This window comes from Mustela nivalis, assembly GCF_964662115.1.
Source record: "Mustela nivalis genome assembly, chromosome: 8".
In the NCBI taxonomy this organism is placed as follows: domain Eukaryota; kingdom Metazoa; phylum Chordata; class Mammalia; order Carnivora; family Mustelidae; genus Mustela; species Mustela nivalis.
Genome location: NC_139027.1, coordinates 120,184,638 through 120,205,479, shown reverse-complemented (window position 1 = coordinate 120,205,479; position 20,842 = coordinate 120,184,638). Strand labels below are relative to the sequence as shown.

General features: G+C 40.3%; 1 protein-coding gene across 5 annotated transcripts in view; it reads right to left on the bottom strand.

The window, feature by feature from the left end:
- Positions 1 to 20,842, bottom strand: part of CBFA2T2 (CBFA2/RUNX1 partner transcriptional co-repressor 2) — a 150,344-nt gene that overhangs the window by 9,911 nt on the left and 119,591 nt on the right. For 2 of the 5 annotated variants that reach the window (XM_082745980.1, XM_082745982.1), the window contains exons 5-11: positions 18,315 to 18,496; positions 16,894 to 17,147; positions 14,197 to 14,282; positions 12,759 to 12,954; positions 5,937 to 6,005; positions 3,653 to 3,721; positions 10 to 200 (exon numbers count right to left, since the gene is read on the bottom strand). In XM_082745980.1, coding sequence (XP_082602106.1) covers positions 10 to 200; positions 3,653 to 3,721; positions 5,937 to 6,005; positions 12,759 to 12,954; positions 14,197 to 14,282; positions 16,894 to 17,147; positions 18,315 to 18,496 — 1,047 coding nt within the window. The remainder of the gene's footprint in view (positions 1 to 9; positions 201 to 3,652; positions 3,722 to 5,936; positions 6,006 to 12,758; positions 12,955 to 14,196; positions 14,283 to 16,893; positions 17,148 to 18,314; positions 18,497 to 20,842) is intronic. The other 3 variants (XM_082745981.1, XM_082745983.1, XM_082745984.1) reach the window with 3 other exon arrangements.

Here is a 20,842-nt window from a genome sequence, read left to right as displayed (position 1 = left end):
AACTCTGACCTCTGTTGACTCTTCCTGCTCATTTATGACGAGGAAGGCATCTTCTGCAGCCTGTCGTTTGACGTCCGCTATGGTTTGCTCCATCCGAGCTCTCTCCGTTGCAATCACTTCAAAGGCTTTTTGCTCTGCCTCAGCAACGGCTTTCTGTACTTCTGACATGGCCTGAATTTTCACCTTATTCACAGCTTCTTCTAGAAGAAAGTGACAGTAAAATCAACTGGCCGAGAAATCTTTTCCCTCCCACTCCCTACCACTTGCAAGAAGGCACAGAGCTGAAACAAGAGGACTTTTCCAAAAATACAGAAGGTTTAACATATGAGATACACATTCACTTTTGTTCTTATACTCACTTGTCTGTTTATGTACTCATTTGTTGGGTGTGGAGATGGTGGGAGGCACTATGCTAAGGGCTGGGGATACCGAGGGGACTAGGACGTTGTCCTTTTCACCTAACTGCTTGTGATCAAAGTACACAGGTGGCTTGGGATCCATAATAGATGTCAGTACAAGAGATAGGAGTTCCAAAGAGAAAAGTGGTCAGCTCTACAAGTGGCAGGGAGATCAAGAAAATGCGTCTTGGTTGAGACAGTAGGTGGAAATGGTATCTGCAAAGTCCTGCAACCCATGCTAGGGACTTTGGCTTTTCTTCTAAAGAAAACATGAACTCCTGAAGGGTTCTATGTACAGAGGAAGGCCTGAAGGCAGAGACGGCCTGCAAGATGCTGGGGTAGTAGAAATCCAGCTGACAGAAATGACTCTGAAATCAGGTAGGTCCAAATGGCATAGAGGAAAGGATGAGACAGGATGAGGCTGGCAGCACCTAAGGGTCTGGAGGCGAAGGTGAAGAGATAGTGCTATGAAACGGAACAGGTAGGTACTAAGCAAAATGCCATGTAGACAAGTGAGAAGACTTAAGTACCTCTGGGACATCCAGGTACAAATGGCCAGGGGGCAGTTAGGTATAGAAGACTGAACAACAGAGCAACATGGGGTACAGATTTGGGCATGCCAGGAGCCTGGGCTTCCAAAGCCCTGTCTACAATTGATATTACCCCACTTTGTTCCTGATCACTTCCTCCCATCACCACCATCCTGCTTGGTTTCCAAAGAATGGACACTCCAAATGGCATACACCATGTGTTGAGTCTCATCTCCAAGACCTAATGTGAGTGACCACCTTTTTGGGCCCACAAGACTAGAAAACCCGAAAACCTAAGCCTCCTTTATGGCTTGGTTCTTTCACATGGCCTAGGCTCAAAGAAGATCTAAATAATGTATTCTAGAATGCCATCCTACGTCTTTTCATCTTATCACTCCAGCCTTTAAGAAAAGCTGTTTTCACTACAAAGGACAAGGATGCTGCTGAGCTGACTTGACAGTGAACTCCATGCTTCCTTTACTCTTGGTACCTACACAGGTTCACTGTGACCCACCATTGCTACCCTTCATAAGCCTCTTACTATTTTCCAGAGAGATGTCCTGATCAACACAGTAACTCCCTGACATATATTTTATCCTTTCAAATTAAGGGTCAATCAGCAAGAGTGCCAGTTTGAATAACTACCTTGCTAAAGTCACTGAAGGCTGCAGACAACACCACAGCAGAGGAAGGACTCAAATCCAGCCATTTCAACACCAAAGTTTGGCTCTTAACCATAGTTAACCAATGGTACCTCCCAAGCAGGAAATCACTAGTTATCAACGAGATCTTATGCATGGTAGTATTTCTCTCTACCTTAACAACTGCTTTCTTCATTTCCTGTAATCCTATTCCACTTCTTTTTTTTTTTTTTTTTTAAGATTTTATTTATTTATTTGACAGACAGAGATCACCAGTAGACAGAGAAGCAGGCAGAGAGAGAGAGAGGAGGAAGCAGGCTCCCTGTGGAGCAGAGAGCCCGATGCGGGGCTCGATCCCAGGACCCTGAGATCATGACCTGAGCCGAAGGCAGAGGCTTTAACCCACTGAGCCACCCAGGTGCCCCCCTATTCCACTTCTTGGTAATAAAGCTTTCCCCATTTCCAACTACAAAGATTTTCCCAAGCTGCTATAGAGTTTCCCAAATTATTATTTTTTTAAGGCTTATTTGAGAGAGACAGCGTGAAGAGGGAGAGGGGCAGAGGGAGAGAATCTTCAAGCAGGCTCCCCACTGAGTTGTGTACTTGTCTCAGGGCTTGATCCCACAACCCATGAGATCATGACCTGAGCCAAAGGCAGAGGCTTTAACCCACTGAGCCACCCAGGCGCCCCTCCAAATTATTTTTAATGGTAAAATAATACTTTGTGGTGTCACCATATAAATTCACACAGAATATACTAAAAATGGTTATCTTTGTACATATTTTTGTTTTTTAAACAATCTGTGTGGCTAAGTCTGGATTATATGCTTTTGAGAGGAAGAATTCAAAGGCATGAAACAGGAAAGATTGTAAGAATTTGCATCTACTCTGGCTCAGTCAATAGGCCGTCAACTCTTGACCTTAGGGTTGTGAATTCAAGCCCCACGCTAAAAATAAAATACTGGAGCGCCTAGGTGGCTCAGGTCATGGTCCCAGGGTTCTGGAACTGAGCCCCATGTCAGATTTCCAGCATAGTGGGGAGCCTGCTTCTCCCTCTACCCTCTGGCACATGCTCTCTCTCGTACCCTAATGAATGAATAAAATCTTTAATAAAAAGTAAAATAAAATCTTAAAAGCTCTGCACATACTCAAGGTTGGTCATACCTAATACTTTCATATATAAACCACTAATGAATTATTCAGAGTCATTAGCAAGGTCCCCCAAAAACAGGTCAACAAATACACGTCAATAAAGACACTCGGGGCTAATCGATCAGGGCTGCTTTATCTTACATTTTCCTATACTGCCAGTCGAATAAACATTCTGCAGTATGCTTATTTGTATTTCTCATAATTTGTTCACACCTTTTGTCCGTTTGTTTTTAATGATGATCTTGATGCTCCCTAAAGAATCTTTATGAAGGACAAGCATTAACTTTTGCAGAAGTAAATTTTATCTTAAGAAAAAAACTATACTGGACTACAAAAAAAAGATCCTGGAAAAGGGAGTCTAGAAAGAAGAGAAGTCATGTCTGGACAAGGATAGAATTAGGAACGTGAGGTTAGTTTCACCCACTATCTTACCACAAGAGGCAGACCCACCCTCCTTTCAGTCTTCTAGAAAATGAGGCCCATGCAGAACAGTCTTGACAAATCTGGGAACAATGAGGGTGAAAGGAAGAGTGGAGGCCTGTTTCAAGGCCCGAATGAACCAAATGTGATCGTGTGTGAACAGAATGTGTGTAGATTCGAGTGAAGATAACAGGCAGAAATGAACCGAGCTACATGCTCAGAAATAAGGCATATAAATAGGGAAGGAAAAGTTGGTTATTTAATGCCTAAGGATGACCCAGCAGAAGGGTATGCAAGGGACTTAAGTGGACTATAGGAAGTCATTCCTAACTCTTGACCTGCCAAGTGACATGAGACACAGTCAAGGTGTATGTAAAAGTTGGAAAGGGAAAGGCAGGAGCCTAGAGTTCTGAGGAGAAAGTTATGAGCCAACCACGTTTCCCCGGAACATGCACTCCAAGCTCACACAAATTAGTGAGTATGTGCGACCTAGCAGCAGACAAATACGTACCAGTTTTTTTCCAAAACTCCACAGGTACGTATCCTGTTCCTGGCCTACTGTTGAATTCTCGCTGCGAATCTACAGAAGGAATAAATAGGACAGGGTTAGAAGTGGTCTATAACCAACATGCTTTATTTTTATGGAAAATTTTAATGAAAAATTCACTAGGAGTTAAAACCTCTCTCTCGTCTCTTAGAAAGACTCAAAGATGTACCTTCATTTAGTGCAACGAACATTCTGGTAAGGAATAAAATCAAGATTATACAAAGTACAGTTAATGTTTAGTTCTAAAACACACACACACACGCGCACCTCAAAGAGTAACAGTATTTCAATTCAAAAAAGTGAGATTAAAAGTGATCTTCAGGGCGCCTGGGTGGCTCAGTGGTTAAGCCACTGCCTTCGGCTCAGGTCATGATCTCAGGGTCCTGGGATCGAGTCCCGCATCGGGCTCTCTGCTCAGCAGGGAGCCTGCTTCCTCCTCTCTCTCTCTCTCTGCCTGCCTCTCTGCCTACTTGTGATCTCTCTCTGTCAAATAAATAAATAAAATCTTAAAAAAAAAAAAAAGATTCATTTAAAAAAAAAAAAAAAGTGATCTTCATTTTCTTCTTTTATCTGTATGTCCTTATTGTTTCCCTATAATCATGTATGTATTTTAAGATACTCCCTAAAATGTAAATACAGCTATCGACAGGTACTTAAGTGAACAGATGTGTGTGGGTATCCCTATCCAATTTAACCATCCCATCATGTACAGGTCTCCATCAACTGTTCTGAAGACATGTCAGAGAACGTAGCTTTTGCTTCTTAGCAACTCTGGATTTTTTTGGGCGGGGCAACTCTGAGCTTTACATGTGATTTAAGGAGGCTTCTTTTAAAACTTCCTAAAATGCTTATAAACAAATAAAAAGCGAAGCAGTAAAGAAACTACTCTGATCTGTAACAGTGCATTTCAAATATACCCCAAAGAGGCACCCCTGAGGGTTGCTTGGAGGGCATAAGGGTGAAGGGTTTTACAGGCGCGCGCGTGCGCGGACAAACACACACAAACTATGTTTATTGTGATTTTAAGATACAATACTTTGTAAGAAGTGGGTCTATTGAGTTTTTTTTTAATTAGTCAATCCCAATAGACTTCCTCATTTCCTTATGATTTACACTGAGGCTGATCTGAAAAGCAGATTTTATGCTCTCAATACTCACCATTCATGGAGCAATGAGGAATCAGGGAACAGTCAGTATGGGAGGAGGGGGCAGCATGGCATGAAATGTTTGCCAGCTTTATAAAATGGCTACTTTTGAGAATGCCTGGCAACTGGATTTAAACTGGTCTGGGAAAGGGAGGGAATCTCTCGTATTCCAGGAGCTATCAGCACAAAGAACCTTCTTCTATATTCCCTGGAGAGCTAGGAGGGGGAAATGAGGCTTTTAAAAATCATGTAAAATACAAATAAAATTACCATTTTATTATTTTTTAATTTTTAAAAGATTTTATTTATTTGACAGAGAGAGATCACAAGTAGGCAGAGGCAGGCAGAGAGAGAAGGAAGCAGGCTCCCCGCTGAGCAGAGCGCCTGATGCGGGACTTGATCCCAGGACCCTGAGATCATGACCTGAGCCGAAGGCAGCGGCTTAACCCACTGAGCCACCCAGGCACCCCTAAAATTACCATTTTAAAGTGTGTAACTCATTGACATTTAGTACATACATAATATTGTACAACCATCCTCACCATCTAGTTCTCAGAACATTTTCATCAACCCAAGCAAGGACCACATAGGTTTAAAATACTGATGATAATACTAATACATTCTGTGACACTGGACTCTCTAGGAAGCGCTAGTACTGTCAATAAAAAGCAAAGAGAAGGGCTCTCTTCAACGAGGGTGAGGTTCCTGATTCACGGAGACATTTGTCTAATACCTAGAGACTCAAGGATGAGACTCATGAAATAAATATAGGGAAAAATCTAGAATCAGAAGAATCAATGTGACAGAAGCTAAAGAAGTTAGTAGATCAATTTCAGTGGAATCTTAAGTAAGGAAAACCAGTGAGAAAAAAGGTTTGAGCATGTAGAGAAGCTACTATTGTTATTAAATGATAGAAGAAACACTTGTTTACTTGTGGGGATGTGGGGGAAGTCATGTCTGACCAACCAAGAAAAAACCACTTCGTTTCAGTTATCAAATGCCTTGGTCGTATCTTTTGCATCTGCACAGTCCCCAGTATTTTATTTCACTGACAGATGTAAAAGGTAAGAGGCATTTGACCCCAAAGGAATTTCTCCACTTACTCAGAACACAGCTGGAAACTAGAGACATTTTCATGGTACTTCCAGAAGCCAGAGTAACTGTTTTTATACCTTTAATCCAGAAAGGAACAGAAATTAGGATTTTTAGCTGGTTCAATAAGAAAAATAGAGTCTCGGGACACCTGGGTGGCTCAGTTGGTTAAGCTCAGGTCATGATCCCAGCATCCTGGGATCGAGTCCCACATCGGGCTCCTTGCTCAGCAGGGAGCCTGCTTCTCCCTCTGCCTCTGCCTGCCATTCTGTCTGCCTGTGCTCGCTCTCTCCCCCCCGCCTCTGATAAATAAATAAAATCTTAAAAAAAATAGAGTCTCAGAGGCTACTGTAATCAAAGGCAAGACAGATAATGCAAAATAACTGGTTAGAAATGGGCTATGAATTGGTACAGTGGTTATATAGGAGAATGCTCTGGTTCTTAGGAGAAATAGAACGAAACATTTACAGATGACTGTCATAATGGTTTGGGGGAGAGTGTACCCACCTAGCTACCCACCCATAATGGGGTAAAGCCAATAGAGCAAAATGTGAAAAACAAGGTGAATCTAGGTACAGTACAAATGTGTGCTCTTTTAACATTTTTATGTGCTTGATAATCTTCAAAATAAAAAATTGGGAAAAATGTTCTTTAAGTACATGTATAGAAAATTCTGTAAGAATAGACTAATTTGCTAATAAGTGAGCCTAGGGGAGCAGGAAAGAAAAAGTGCAGTGACAGCAGGATTTTCACTATTTATAGGTTTCCATATTGCTCGCCGTTTTTACACTGTAATCCATTTAAAACAATCTTATTTTAGAGAACAAATTAAAATACCCAAGGAAAAAAAGTGTGTCTAACATGACCAGATATTAAAACACATATTAAAGCTGTAATAATTGAAAGTTTGATATTGCACTGGGAAGTGGCAGAACTTAATGGCTTAAAGAGTGTGTGCTGGTTCTGGAACACCATACTTAACAATCCTGATTTACTAATAATGAGACCACTTTTGGCCAAATTTTTAATTTATTTAAGCCTCAGTTTTGCCATCTATCAAAGAATGTAATAGCAGTTCTTGTAACTCAACAGCTTTGAAAGCACATGTGAAAGGTTTAACACTGGCTAGAACACAGTAAGCACATGTGAAAGGTTTAACACTGGCTAGAACACAGTAAGAGCCCAGATAAACTACTGTTACTAAACTTATTAACTAATATAGAAAGATCAATGGAGAAAACTGAAGTATTTAACAAAATGGAGTATCAAATAATTACATCATTTCAGTATCTAAAGGATGGGTACTCATTATTTGCTGGTAGGAAACTTTAAACAACTTGGGAAATTTTAAGTTAGATAGCTAATACCCAAACACACAGTCTTGAATACAATACAGATGTATTTGTTGTACACTAGATGGGGATCAAGGTCAAGGAACAAACTATAAAACGAAGTGATAGATTTAATTCCATAAATATTAGCTATCTCATCCATCAAAACAAACCTAGGTGGGATGGGGGAAAAAACAAAAAAACAAAACCCAAGATCAAATGAACAAAAATGATTATATTCACAACCTATTAATTGTATAGCTAAGAATATATATCCTAAGGGAAAGATGCAAGATGTTTGAAAAATCCTTACCTATAAAGATTTTAAATACTGCTTTACTCGCTGAAGAACAAAAGTAAAACAAGCAAAAAAAAAAAAAAAAAGATAATATTTAACAGCAAAAATGGAATAAAGAAATTATATTTACAAGGTAGAATGTTGTACAGTTATTGAAATTATATTTGTAAAATCTTTAATGATGTGAGAACAGGCTTAATATGAACTTACATTTTCTAAGAAATAATACAAAGCTATAACATGATTCTCAGATATATTTCAAAATTCTTCAGAGTGAGATGAGGAGCTAATAAATTTTTTTCTAAGTTTCTGTATTTTCTACAATGAGCCATGTAATTTCAACTAAAAAATGATGATGACCCCATGAGACTATTTTGGGGTATATAAAGCAATGGTCTCAACTCTGGAAGCCCAGGTACCATCTCAGTTCAGTTAAATCAGAATCCTGACATGGGGCCAGGGCATGGAATCTAATGGGCACCTAGGACTAACCACTCAAGAAAAGTGCCTGATTTAGAATCTAGGGTTCTTAAGTGAAGTCTTCAAAACCATACTGGGAGGACCACCTCTCTGTCGATCTTATGTATTCTCTACTGTAACATTGGTAAACTTTCTCCTGGTATTGCTACATCCTGATTTTTCCACTGTGGGCATTACTGACTGACCAGCCATTTCACTCTCTTTTAACCGCCACCCCCATGTCACCCCAGATGCATTCACAATTTCTTCCCCTTCCATTCCCTCAGACAGAGATACTCAAATGGTGTTACACTAGTAGTCAACATTCACAGTACTGAATGTAAATGCTTATCACAGCTGAGTCATGTGTTTCAGATTCTGTGAATCTTTGTATCTTCCTGATCCCATTTTTATTTTTTTTTAGATTTTATGTATTTGAGAGAGAGAGAGAGCACGTTCACGCATGAGAAGGGAGAAGGTCAGAGGGAGAAGGAGACTCCCCATGGAGCTGGGAGCCCAATGTGGGACTCGATCCTGGGACTCACGGATGATGACCTGAGCTGAAGGCAGTCGCTCAACCAACTGAGCCCACCCAGGCGCCTAGCCTTTTTTTAAGGGTTAATAACTGCCTTGTTTAGTCAGGTGCTAAATTTCTCATGTAATTATTTCTCATTCAACCTCAACTTCTCTTTCTATTGTATAAATATTTTAAAATTTCATGTTCTTGAAATCTCCAGCAAGTTTTCAGGCTATTCCAACCTTCTAAGGTTTGCTTTCTAGGTTTGCTAAACCCTGAGGGATTATGACCCTCCCTCACCAGGTTAGGGATTTCCTTCCGTTCTCTCTCTTTTTTTTTAAATGATTTTTTATTTATTTGAAAGAGTGAGCAAGAGATCACAGAGGGAGAGGGAGAAGCAGACTAACCGCTGAGCAGGGAGCCAGACTTGGGATTCCATCCCAGGACCCTGAGATCATGACCTCAGCTGGAGGCAGCTGCTTAACCAACTGAGCCAGGCAGGTAGCCCTCCTTCCGATTTAAGATGGGTCCTGTTTAATAAATTCCATGTCTTTCACTCTGATTTACTTCCCTCCTTTAGGGCATATCCTACTCAACTGTGGTAGATACCATGAGAAAGGGCAATACAGAGGTACATTTAAAAAAAAACATTTATTTATAAAGAGAGAGCAAGTGCACACGAGTGGGAAGAGGGGTAGAGGGAGAGAACCATCAAGCAGACTCTCCATTGAGCACAAAGCCCGACATGGGGCTCAATCTCAGGGCCCATGAGATCATGACCTGAGATTAAACCAAGAACCCGACGCCTAACAAACTGAGTCATCATTTTGATGACGGAGTACATTTTTTGAAAAACTGCAGTTTGTTAATCAAACATTTAATGGTTTTGGTCTAGTACAGAATTTTTGAAAATATCTATTGAGTTATTTTAGAGACAGAAAGAGAGTGTGTCCTTGAAACTGGGAAGGAGTGGCAGAGAGAGAAGGAGAATCTCAAGATTCCATGCCCAGTGCAGAGCCCCACAGTGGGGCTTGATACCATGACTGAGACCCAGCCCAGCCGAACCGAGTCAGATGTTCAACTGACTGCCAACACCTAGGAGCCCCAAGTCTAACACAGAATTCTAAGTTAAAATGACTTTCCTTCAGAGTTGTCTTCTAACTTTCATGATACTGATATTTGCTTCTTTCACAGTGTTTTAATTCGTAGACTGGTTCAAATTGGAATACTGCCTTTCAGTTCTGGATAATTTTTTTTTTTTAACTTTTTCAGTAACTACACTATCTTCACTGTCTGCTCATGGTTTCTGAAACTCATCTGATTTGGATTATATGACTAACAAGTTCATAAAAATACTAATGCAAGGTTTGCTGAAAAAACTATAAAGTGAACATCCATAAACCTTCTGGTCAAGACAGACACTTCCAGCAACCCCAAATCCCCAAGAGATGAGTAATAGTTAAGCCACAGTGCTGTTCAAATGCTAGTCAGACCTACAATCCTGTCCTCAGAAGAGCTGGTAGAGACAATGAGCGCTCACTCTGTACTCTCCATCACTCACAGCCTCCACCCCAAACCCCCAGAGAAAACCATTCTCTTGATCTCTATGATGATCACTTTCTTCTGTTTCCTTATGCTTTTCCTACTTATTTATGCAACCTTAAATAAAATTCCAAAATATATCCCTTGTTGTCTGAACCAAATTTAACCCTGAAAATATCCTAAATCACCAATGTTTAGATAGAGGGAACCTTTATTTCATTATTTTAAATGGGGAAAGTAGTAATGCTATCCAGTCTCTAGTCCATTTCTCTGAGAATCACCAAAATACTTAAATAATCCACAAGTGGTTTCTGCATAACCCAAACATTTAAAACACGAATTACCAAAAAAAGCTAAAAACACCCACAAACCACGAATTATCTAATTATTTAAAAGTCACTGGTACGTCTGTGTGCTATGCCAAGAACACTGCCAAGTGTAGAACAGTGCTGTTCCAAATGCTACTCTGCAAACCACAAAGTCCCATAAAGAGACAGTGAACTTAGGCCAGACTGCACAACCACCATGTCTCTAAACACACTGCTTAAGGTAGAGGGCTCTTGCCAAAGTAAGTAAACAGCACCCAGTACACGCTGTGGCAGGCCCCTTGTAGGACCATGGTCCAGTAACAAACTGTTTTTGGAATGGCTCTAGTCCACATTTTAAATTGCATGATTATTGAGGACATGAACGATGTCTTCTGTCTACACTGCAATGAACACGATAGAAGAGAAATAAACAGTAACATAAAAATACAAAATATGGGGCGCCTGGGTGGCTCAGTGGGTTGGGCTTCTGCCTTCAGCTCAGGTCATGATCTCAGGGTCCTGGGATCAAGCCCTGAATCGGGCTCTTTGGTCAGCAGGGAGCCTGCTTCTCTTCCTCTCTCTCTGCCTGCCTCTGTGCCTACTTGTGATCTCGGTCTGTCAAATAAATAAATAAAATCTTAAAAAAATAAATACAAAATATGTATACTATGCATTAATGAAGATACTGAAACAGATGAACAGAGGGTAACACAGAACCCCCAGGAAGACCTGCCATGGGGGCTGGAGAAGAGCTAGCTCAGGACCACAGCTCACCCTGCACTCTATGCTGCTCACCTAAACACAAGCAGACTGCCTGGGGCAAGGTTTGGATTTGGATGGTAAATTATAGATGCTTCTGTAAGTTGTGATGGGGACTATTTCTGAGGGTTCAGATGGAGAGGGTTTCTCTCTCTCTCTTTTTTTTTAAAAGATTGGTGGGAGGGTTGGGGAGTGTGGTCCTTGGGTTATCAAAGTCTTCGTCTTTTAAATTTTTTTTTAGACTAACAGCTGTTGTCTGTGGAACATGCTAGATCTGTCATAATAAGAGATTCATTCTTCCTTGTGAAAAAAGGGAGCTTATAGTGGGTGGGTGGAAAAAAGTCTAATTATAGATGGCCCCTCATATAGCTGTCTTTAGAGAGGGCAACGTTTTCAGTTATTAGATGAATGTGATAGAGCACTTTTGAGGAAAAAGCTGCGGCATCCTGCATGTACCCTGGATTAAGAGAAGAGTTTTATCTCTGCTGCTTCAGGCTGAGAAGAGGCAAGATGGGACAACCTACCTTGGTATAGTAAAACTTTTTATAAAGGCCTCCAGGGGCACTGGGGTGACTCAGACAGTTAAGTAACTGTCTTTGGCTCAGTTCGTGATCCCAGAGTCCTTGGGATTGAGGCCTAGGCCAGGCTCTCTGCTCAGTGGGGAGCCTGCTTCTCCCTCTCCCTCTGTCCCTCCCCGCACTGTACTTGGGCTCTCTCAAATAAATAGAATCTTAAAAACAAAACAAACTAAAGGCCTCCAGACAGAGGTCAATAAATGGTATTTTCTAGGATGGGGAGTTGGAGGGAAAGGAAGTGAGGAGAACATTTTTAGATTTTCAGGGTTACCACTGAAAATAAATGTGATGTACATGAGAGTACCTAGGTCATTAGCCAGGGGGACTTTTTTTTTTTTTTTTTTAAAGATTTTATTTATTTATTTGACAGAGAGAAATCACAAGTAGATGGAGAGGCAGGCAGAGAGAGAGAGAGAGAGAGAGAGAGGGAAGCAGGCTCCCTGCTGAGCAGAGAGCCCCATGCGGGACTCGATCCCAGGACCCTGAGATCATGACCTGAGCCAAAGGCAGTGGCTTAACCCACTGAGCCACCCAGGCGCCCAGCCAGGGGGACTTTTAACTACCTTTCTTTGATCATCATTTAGCACATAGACAGAGGGAGAGTTAAAAATAACAAAATCACAGATATTCTCATCATCCATGCGTTAGACAGTATTTTTTGAACATGCCAGGTACTGAATCCTTGACATATTTTATTATTTACTCTTCATCATCACCTGGGTCCTTTCTAACTCTATAATGTAGCACCATCTTCCTTTAAAGGAAAATACAAAAAGACTTCCCTGCCGTCTTTTTTTTTTTTTTAAATAAAGATTTTATTTATTTGTCAGAGAGCGCAAGCGAGCACAAGCACACAAGCAGGGGAAGCAGCAGACAGAGCAGGCAAGGGAGAAGTAGGCTCCTCCCATTGAGCAAGGAGCCCAATGTGGGACTTGATCCCAGGAGCCTGGGATCATGACCTGAGCCAAAGACAGGCACTTAACCACCGAGCTTCCTGGGCATCCCACGTTCCCTACCGTCTTAAGTGAGACTCTCCCCACTTACCATTGCTGAGAGAATCTGCGCTCCCAGGACTGTGCTGCCTGGAGACCAACTCGCTCCCTGTCTTCCTCATCTCTGTGTTTTCATTACATCGTCTTTTCCAGTAGTTGAGTTCTTCGCGATCAGATTCCTGACAGCGCCGGAGAACTGCCATGGAGCGCCTTGTCTTCTCTACCATTTCCATAATGCAATTCAGAGCCTAAGCCAGAGAGGAAATCAAGTAGAAGTAAGATTAGGACTTTCAAATAACCAATACTGAAAATTAAGGATTGTTAATCTATAAAGAATGAAGGCTTCAGTATCTTACAGATTTAGCAATATCAAGCCTACATATGAAAGCCATGCTTAACAGCTTCTTTTTACTTATTTATTTAATCGGGGAGGGGGGGGGGAATCCTAAGCAGGCTCCATGCCCAGCACAGCCCCAGCATGAGGCTCGGTATCACAACCCTGATATCATGACCAGAGCCAAAATCAAAATCAAGAGAGGGACACTTAACTGAGTCACCCCTGCACCCCTTAACAGCTTTTAAACACCTTGTGTTTCCTTTCTGTCTATCTCTGTCAAATAAATAAAAATCTTGAAAAAAACCAAAGTAACACTTTTTGGATTCTTCCAGTTGAAGGAACCAGAGTCTTTCACCACAATATAGTCCTTTCAACACTATGGGGAAACCACCTTCTCATCTGTTTTTGGAGAAGCACCATTTATTTGTATACACACTAGATCCTGTGATAAGCACCTTACATATTATAACCATCCTGCTGTGAATTTATTATCATTTTTTTAAGATTATATTTATTTGACAGAGAGGGACAGTGAGAGAGGGAACACAAGCAGGGGACACAGGAGAGAGAGACCGACATGGGGCTCAATCCCATAACTCTGGGATCATGACCCGAGCTAAAGCAGATGCTTAACAGCTAGGCCATCCAGATGTCCCTGTTGTGAATTTAAATAATACAGTATTCTTTTTTTAAGATATAAAAATTAAGGCAAGACTGTAAAAACAACTTGTCCATCACGCAAGGGTAGGAGTGGCAATGCTGGGACCTGAACTCACAAACCTGTTTTTAATCATTATCCTTTATGATTTCGCTTGGTCATATCCTGAAGTGATTACCCCACTACAAAGGTTTAGGAGTTACTCTTAGCTCTCTAGCTAGGGGAGTACCAGATAAATCAAATTTATTTTATTATTATTATTTTTTTAAATAAGCTCTATACCCAACATGGGACTTGAGGGGCTTGAACTCACAACCCTGAAATCGAGTTGCATGCTCTACTGACTCAGCAAGCCAGGCACCCTGATAAATCAACTTTTTACTGCAGAGACACTGTGGTTCTGGTTAAGTTCACTTCAGGCTTATATACTCCATCATTATTGGTAATATTAAGAATTAAAGGTAATAGGAAATTATACACCGTTAAGAGTCATACATGATCAAGATGTTTCCATTCATCAGCCCATTCTCTTTCTGTCAAACGGTGGTCTACCAACTCATCTTGATAGCCTCCATTTAGACCTGTTAGAAATTAGAGATTAAATTTGATGATAGAGGGAAGAATTCAATAAACAAAATTCTACCAAGTAAATACACACACATCCATACCAACTATGAGCACACTACTAGGGCAATGATTTACAGTGGTGTGTGGGACCCACAAAATGACATAAAACCACCATTAACAACAAAAAAATCACATTTAGAATATATAAAAAACCTGACAATCAATTATGAAAGACAAACAGCCCAAAAGAAAAACAGGCAAAAGAAACAAACACGTAAACCAGACAGAAAAGCACAGATGGCCCATAAACACATGAAGACATTCAAAGTTATAAGCAGTTACAGTGCAAATAAAATCGTCACTAAGATAGCATTCCATATCCATACACTGAAAAAAATTAAATTGTCAGGTAATACTAAATGTTGGCAAGGATGCAGCACAATGCAAATAAATAATTAGAATGCGTACAGTACAAACACTTGGAAACAACTTTGTATTACCAAAAAATATGTGTATTTTTAAGTAAGCTCTATGCTCAGCATGGGGCTTGAATTCACAACCCTCAGGATTAAGAGCTGCATGTTCTACTGACTAAGCCAGCCAGGCACCTCCCACAAAATATTTTTTGTATGGTTTTAATTTATAATGAAATTTGCAAGAATTGCAATGACTGTGTGGATCAAGGGTATACTCAATTAAGAGCTGTCCACTATTTTGAAAAATCCTGTCACATATGACATCACTGCTCAAAGTCTTAAAATCATTAGTATAACACAGCTGTTACCAGCCTAAATTTGCAGGTGTCTTATTAATAGTGATCCAGTATCTCTGTAAGCACCTGCTTATTTTATCTTTTTGTGAACTCATGCCTAAGCACTAATATATTTTAATAATTTCTTATATATTATCCTCATGGGTCTAAGGATACAGTATCTCTAACTTTCATTTCAGGAGAGCAAAGGGAATGGGCTGCAATGTATTTGTTTAAAAAGGGGAAGGAGTAATTGGCTTGGTAAGAATTGAGAACTAGGGCATATGAGTTGAAGAGGACTAAGGAAAGTGAAGGAATCTGTAACCAGCCCAGAAGACAAATGGTTAAACCTAAAACAAATCACGAAGAAAGAGTACTGAAGATCTTTCACATAAAACATTTCAAGATTTAAAAAAAAAAAAAAAAAAAAAAGTTCTTCTAGAATTGTTAGAAATTAAAGGAAAATCTGACCACAATGCAGTTACAGCTAGATTTCAGCACATTTCTTTCTCAAAAAGTAATGGATCAAACTAATTAAAAAGTATGTATGAATACAGAAGAAATCAACAGCAAGCCCTGTTTTTAATAGAAAAAGAGGGACATAGGAGAAAAGGGATTGGACAACCTAGAACAGCTGCAAAGGGAGGCACCAAAGCGTATCAGCAATGTTGCCAAGCTTTGGGCATCAGATAGCTGGGTCAGCATCTTGTCTCTAGCACTCACTCTAGCTATGAGATTTTGGCCACAGTTCCTTTACCTCTCATCTCTATAAAAGGGCTAACAACTGCATGGGACTATGAGGACTGCACGAGATAAGGTCCATATGATGGGCATATATTGCAATCTAAGCAATACCTATAAATGCTGGCAGCTGAGACTATGGTCATGGCCCTCGCCATTCAGCTACTACTGCATAAAGCCAGAGTCCTACTATGATATGTTACAGAGGATACATGCCTCTGAAAGGTGGTAGCGAGCTAAGCTGAGCCCAAGTCCAAATGGGGACAAGCAAATGTGCTGCAATTTTTTTACTCCATGGGGCACCCCACAAATGAAATGCAGGGAAAACTCCGGAAGTTAGTAGCCTTTTGGTTCTCTGCTCTGACACCTGTTCAGCAGTTACTCCAAGAAAACCTTCTATAGTAAACTTATATGAGGACATGACAGTAAGCTTTGTTCAAAACTGATCTTGGGTAATGTTTGTTTTTTGCTTCTTCCTAAATTTAATGGTTACTGAGAATGCATATGCCAGGCATTCCAAATGTAACAATGACCCCGCACAAGCGGCAGTATCATCTCCATTTTAGAAACTAATAACCCGAGGCTCAGAGAACCTAAGCAACTTGCATAAGATCGCACAGCCAACCAGGATGCAGACCCAAGATTTAAATTGAGATATGGCTCACCTCCTGACCTAACCATCCATGCACTCTCAGTTTCAAGACCACATATTTTGTATCTTTGTTTAATTTTAAGAACACTTTACTCTGAAATAAATCCAGATTTACAAATTGCAAAAACAGTATAACAAATTCTCATATATCCTTCATCCAGATTTTCAAAACCCTAATATTTTAGCTCATTTGTTTCAACATTCTCTAATTTTTTGCACCCTGAGAATAAATGATACCTTTTCATTCTTAAATATTTCATTATGCATTTCCTAAAATGCATTTAATCCCAGTTCTACCATTAAGGGTAATAGCAACAAGGTCACAACAACTCTAATATTCTTTTTTATGTACAATACTGTTTTATCTTTTCAGTGGAAAAAAGCAACGATTGTATCATTTTGCTTTATAACTGTGAGCAGGACAGAAACCCAAAGATTCAATGTGAATTTAAAGGATTACCACACTGCTCAAGTCACTTACTAAGACTGTGGTGTCTCTCACGAACTTCGCGGTGTTCTAGCATCTTGTTGGGCTCACGATACAGGTGTGAAGTTGCAATATCTTCTAAGGTATAGTGCTGGAGAGGTGGAGGAGTAGGATGGAACTGGCCCCCAGGATTCATGAGGGGCACAGGGAGGGCAGGACTGTGCCGGGGAGCAGGGCTGATGGTGCACACTCTCTTGGCGGGAGGCTCGGGAGGAATTGTGTCTCTTTCAAAACTGTTCTCTTCCCTCCTGTAGAAGAACCAAAAGTATGTATCTGAGCCCATCAACAACTGTTCATGCAAAAATGTCTTAAGCACCGTTTTGTGTTATGTATAGTCCTGTGCACTTTCACAAACAGGAAGATAATAAATAAAGGTGTGACATAAGGCATGAATGGAAATTTCTCCAGGGGCTAGGCAGATAAACTGTGATTTATTCCAGCATGAAAAGAGAGGTTATCAGGCAGAAACACCTCAATCTCATGAAGCAAAGGAAAGATTACAGCATTTTCTTATGTGGCAGGATACAGAGGATTATGAGCTCAACTATGTCCAGAAACATTTCCAGGTCAAATTTGCTGCTCTGGACATCCATTTTTTGAAAGAAACAATTCTTCACAAGGGAGGAAGATAGTTCACGTAATACACTTGGGAATCAGTACAGTTTCCAGTCATTTTGCTTCAATTTTCACAATCCATTACATTTTCCACAATGCATTACATGTTAAAATATTACTTCCTTAAATAACACTTTCAGACACTCATAGTGGAATTTCCAGAATAAATTAATACAATTTCAATCATCAAAATAAAGGGGATTCATTAGCAAGCAACAATTATTAATTGTTATACTTTATTATTAGATTTCACACATCAGAAAAAAATGCCTTGGTCTTTTTTTTCTTTCTTTTTTCTTAAAGGTTTTATTTATTCATTTGACAGAGAGAGATAGCGAGAGAGAGAGCAGGAACAGCAGGAGCAGCAGGCAGAGGGAGAGGGAGAAGCAGGCTCTCTGCTGGGCAAGAAGCCTGAGGTGGGGATGGATCCCAGGACGCTGGGATCATGATCTGAGCTGAAGGCATCTGCTCAACCGACTGAGCCCCCTCGGGGGATCCAGACTGTATTTCTTATGGTTCTGGAGCAGTGGACCCATAGAATGCCTTAGAGTGGAGTCTCTCAGCCAGGGTGTACATAGTCATCTGAAGTTTTTGAAAAATACTTGTGTCTGGAAGCTACACCTACAGATTTGAGAAACACTCCACAATCAGACGTTGAGACAAAGCAAAACTAACCCTAGAAATTCTGTATCCATACCTACATATAATTGCAGTAATCAAATTCTCTTTCTTTTGCAAGCAAAGGGGAAGCTCAAGGTAATTCTAGAAAAGCAAGGACAACAAAGCACTTCTCTGCTCACCTTTCTGGACTGGGTCTCTTTCCGTTTCCATGCACTTCCATGAGCAGCTCAGAAGAATCAGCAGGCGACGCAATACTTGTGTTGAGCAGAAGGTGTTCATGCTGAGCCAGGTACTGGGATGGGGTCTGCTTGGCGGCTCGGGCGCAGTGCAGCAGTTCCCGCTGCAGCAGGGGCAGATTGGCCTTGAAAAGAAGAGGCAGGGGCTGGAAGGAAGTTTTCCAGGTGTTGGGCCCTACACCACAGGGCTCAGCACCTGAAAAGGCTTTTAACAAATAAGATAAAACAAGACAAAACCCCTTCTTCTCTCCTTGACAGCGTGATTTTTATATACCTATGAGTAAAGTGACATCTCTAATACTGAACTTGAACTATTGGTTAACTTGTCTTTTTCCCCCACAAGATGTAAAGCCCCTAAAGGGGACAACGGGGCTTTGTTTACCTTTGTGACCTAGTACAGAATCAAAGCTCAATGAAGGTTTGTTGAACAGAGTAAGTTAAAAATTTATGTATCTGGGGGGCAACGGGCTGACTCGGTTGGCAGAGCATGCAACTCCTGATCTCAGGGTCAAGAGTTCAAGATTGATGTTGGATGTGGAACCAACTTAAAAAAAAAAAAAAAAAGTTTAAATATGTATTTCTGAAGAGGTCAGCTAGAGAATTAGTACTATCTACACAGGGGTAGGAGGAATTCTCTCTTTCCTCTATCACTAAGTCCTGGTCTCTCTCTTTCAAAGTCCAACCCAACACTGATAGCACCGGCCAACCTTCCTTTCATGTTCTCTATGACGGCGATCAGGGAACTCTGGAAGCAGTAATTAATTACTCTGGCATGGTAGGAAATGGGGTTTTAAAGGAAGTATTGGGAGTGATGGAAATGGAGGCAATGAGCACCAGACGAGACCCTGAGTATGCACAGGTGACCCACGGGCAAAATCTGTTTCTTAGTGTGGCACCCTAGGTGGACAGGTTTTCTTATTTTGTAAAAGGATAATTAACTATATACTGATTATACTTTCTTCTCAAACTTAGAAAAGCTTTAATGGGGACAAATCATGTAAAAAACCCTATACATCTATAAACTTCACTCTAAGTCCTTCATATGTAAAATGTACTTTTCCTATATTCCTTTTATTAAAAGAAAATTATATTATTATATATTATTATTATAATTTTCTTCCCAAATTTAATAATAATTCAGACTGAGCCCATAATAGAAGTCTTCATCTCAAGGAACAGATGAACAAATAAAAGGAGAATTTTAATAGATGCAAGTAGTCACTCCTTCACCAAGGGTTAATTTAGCAGGCAACATAATTAGTCACTGTTTTAAAGCAGAAATAAATTGACAAAATCCAAATGTTAGCCAAAGAGCTGCCATAACAACCTACCTCATGCTGTTTTCCAAAATAACAGAGTTAAGAATAGGGAATTTGACAATATAAAACACTTTTTAAGTCTGTTCTATAACCTCAATCTTGTAGCAACTATATAAAAAGAAAATAATAAAAATAAAATTAAAATTAAAAAAAAAAACACAACACCATTTCAGATCTTTGTATCGGTGACATGTGCCCTTTGATTAATTTTTTAAAATGTTAAATCCTTTTTTTAAAGATTTTTATTTATTTGACACAGAGAGAGAGATCACAAGTAGGCAGAGAAGGAAGCAGGCTCCCTGCTGAGCAGAGAGCCTGATGCAGGGTTCAATACTAGGACCCTGAGATCATAACCTGAGATCATGAGCGGAAGGCGAAGGCAGAGGCTTAATCCACTGAGACACCCAAGCGCCCCTAATTATTTCCTATTAACAAAAATTTCACAAATCTTTCTTGGTTCTATAGTCTTAAGGGGGATAAATGTCTATTAGCTCTGACATAGAGCAAAGACACCAAGACAGAACGAGCACAGCTGTTTTAGGGCGGCACTACAGACTGCTCGGAGAGGCAAGGCTTCAATCCTATCAGAACAGAGGCACACAATGCCTGGGCACCTGACACCTACGAATTTCCTGTTTATTTGCTACACTCTAATTTTAAATCTTTCTTTCTTTCTTTCCTTCTTTCTTTCTTTTTTTTTGGTGAGAGAGAGACAGTGTGCAAGCAGGGGGAGAAACAAAGGAAGATCAAGGATCAAGGATCAAGGATCAAGCCCTATATTGGGTTAGGGCTTGATCTCAGGACCCCAACATCAAAACCTGAGCTGAAATGAAGAGTGATTCAATTGACTGAGCCACCCAGGCACCCCTCATCTAATTTTGATGAGTTTAGTTGGTTTAGTTTGGTTTAGTTGGTTGAGCGTCTGCCTTTAGCTCGGGTCAAGATCCCAGGGTCCTGGAAGCGTTGAGCTCTTTGCTCAGCAGGGAGCCTGCTTCTCCCTCTGCCTGCAGCTCCCCTTGCTTGTACTCTTACTCTCTGGCAAATAATAAAATCTTTATAAAATAATAATTTTACAATACTTTAAAAAAGATTTAAGAAACTAATTATCATACTTTAGTAACACGACACATCTTTTTGATGCATATGTACACA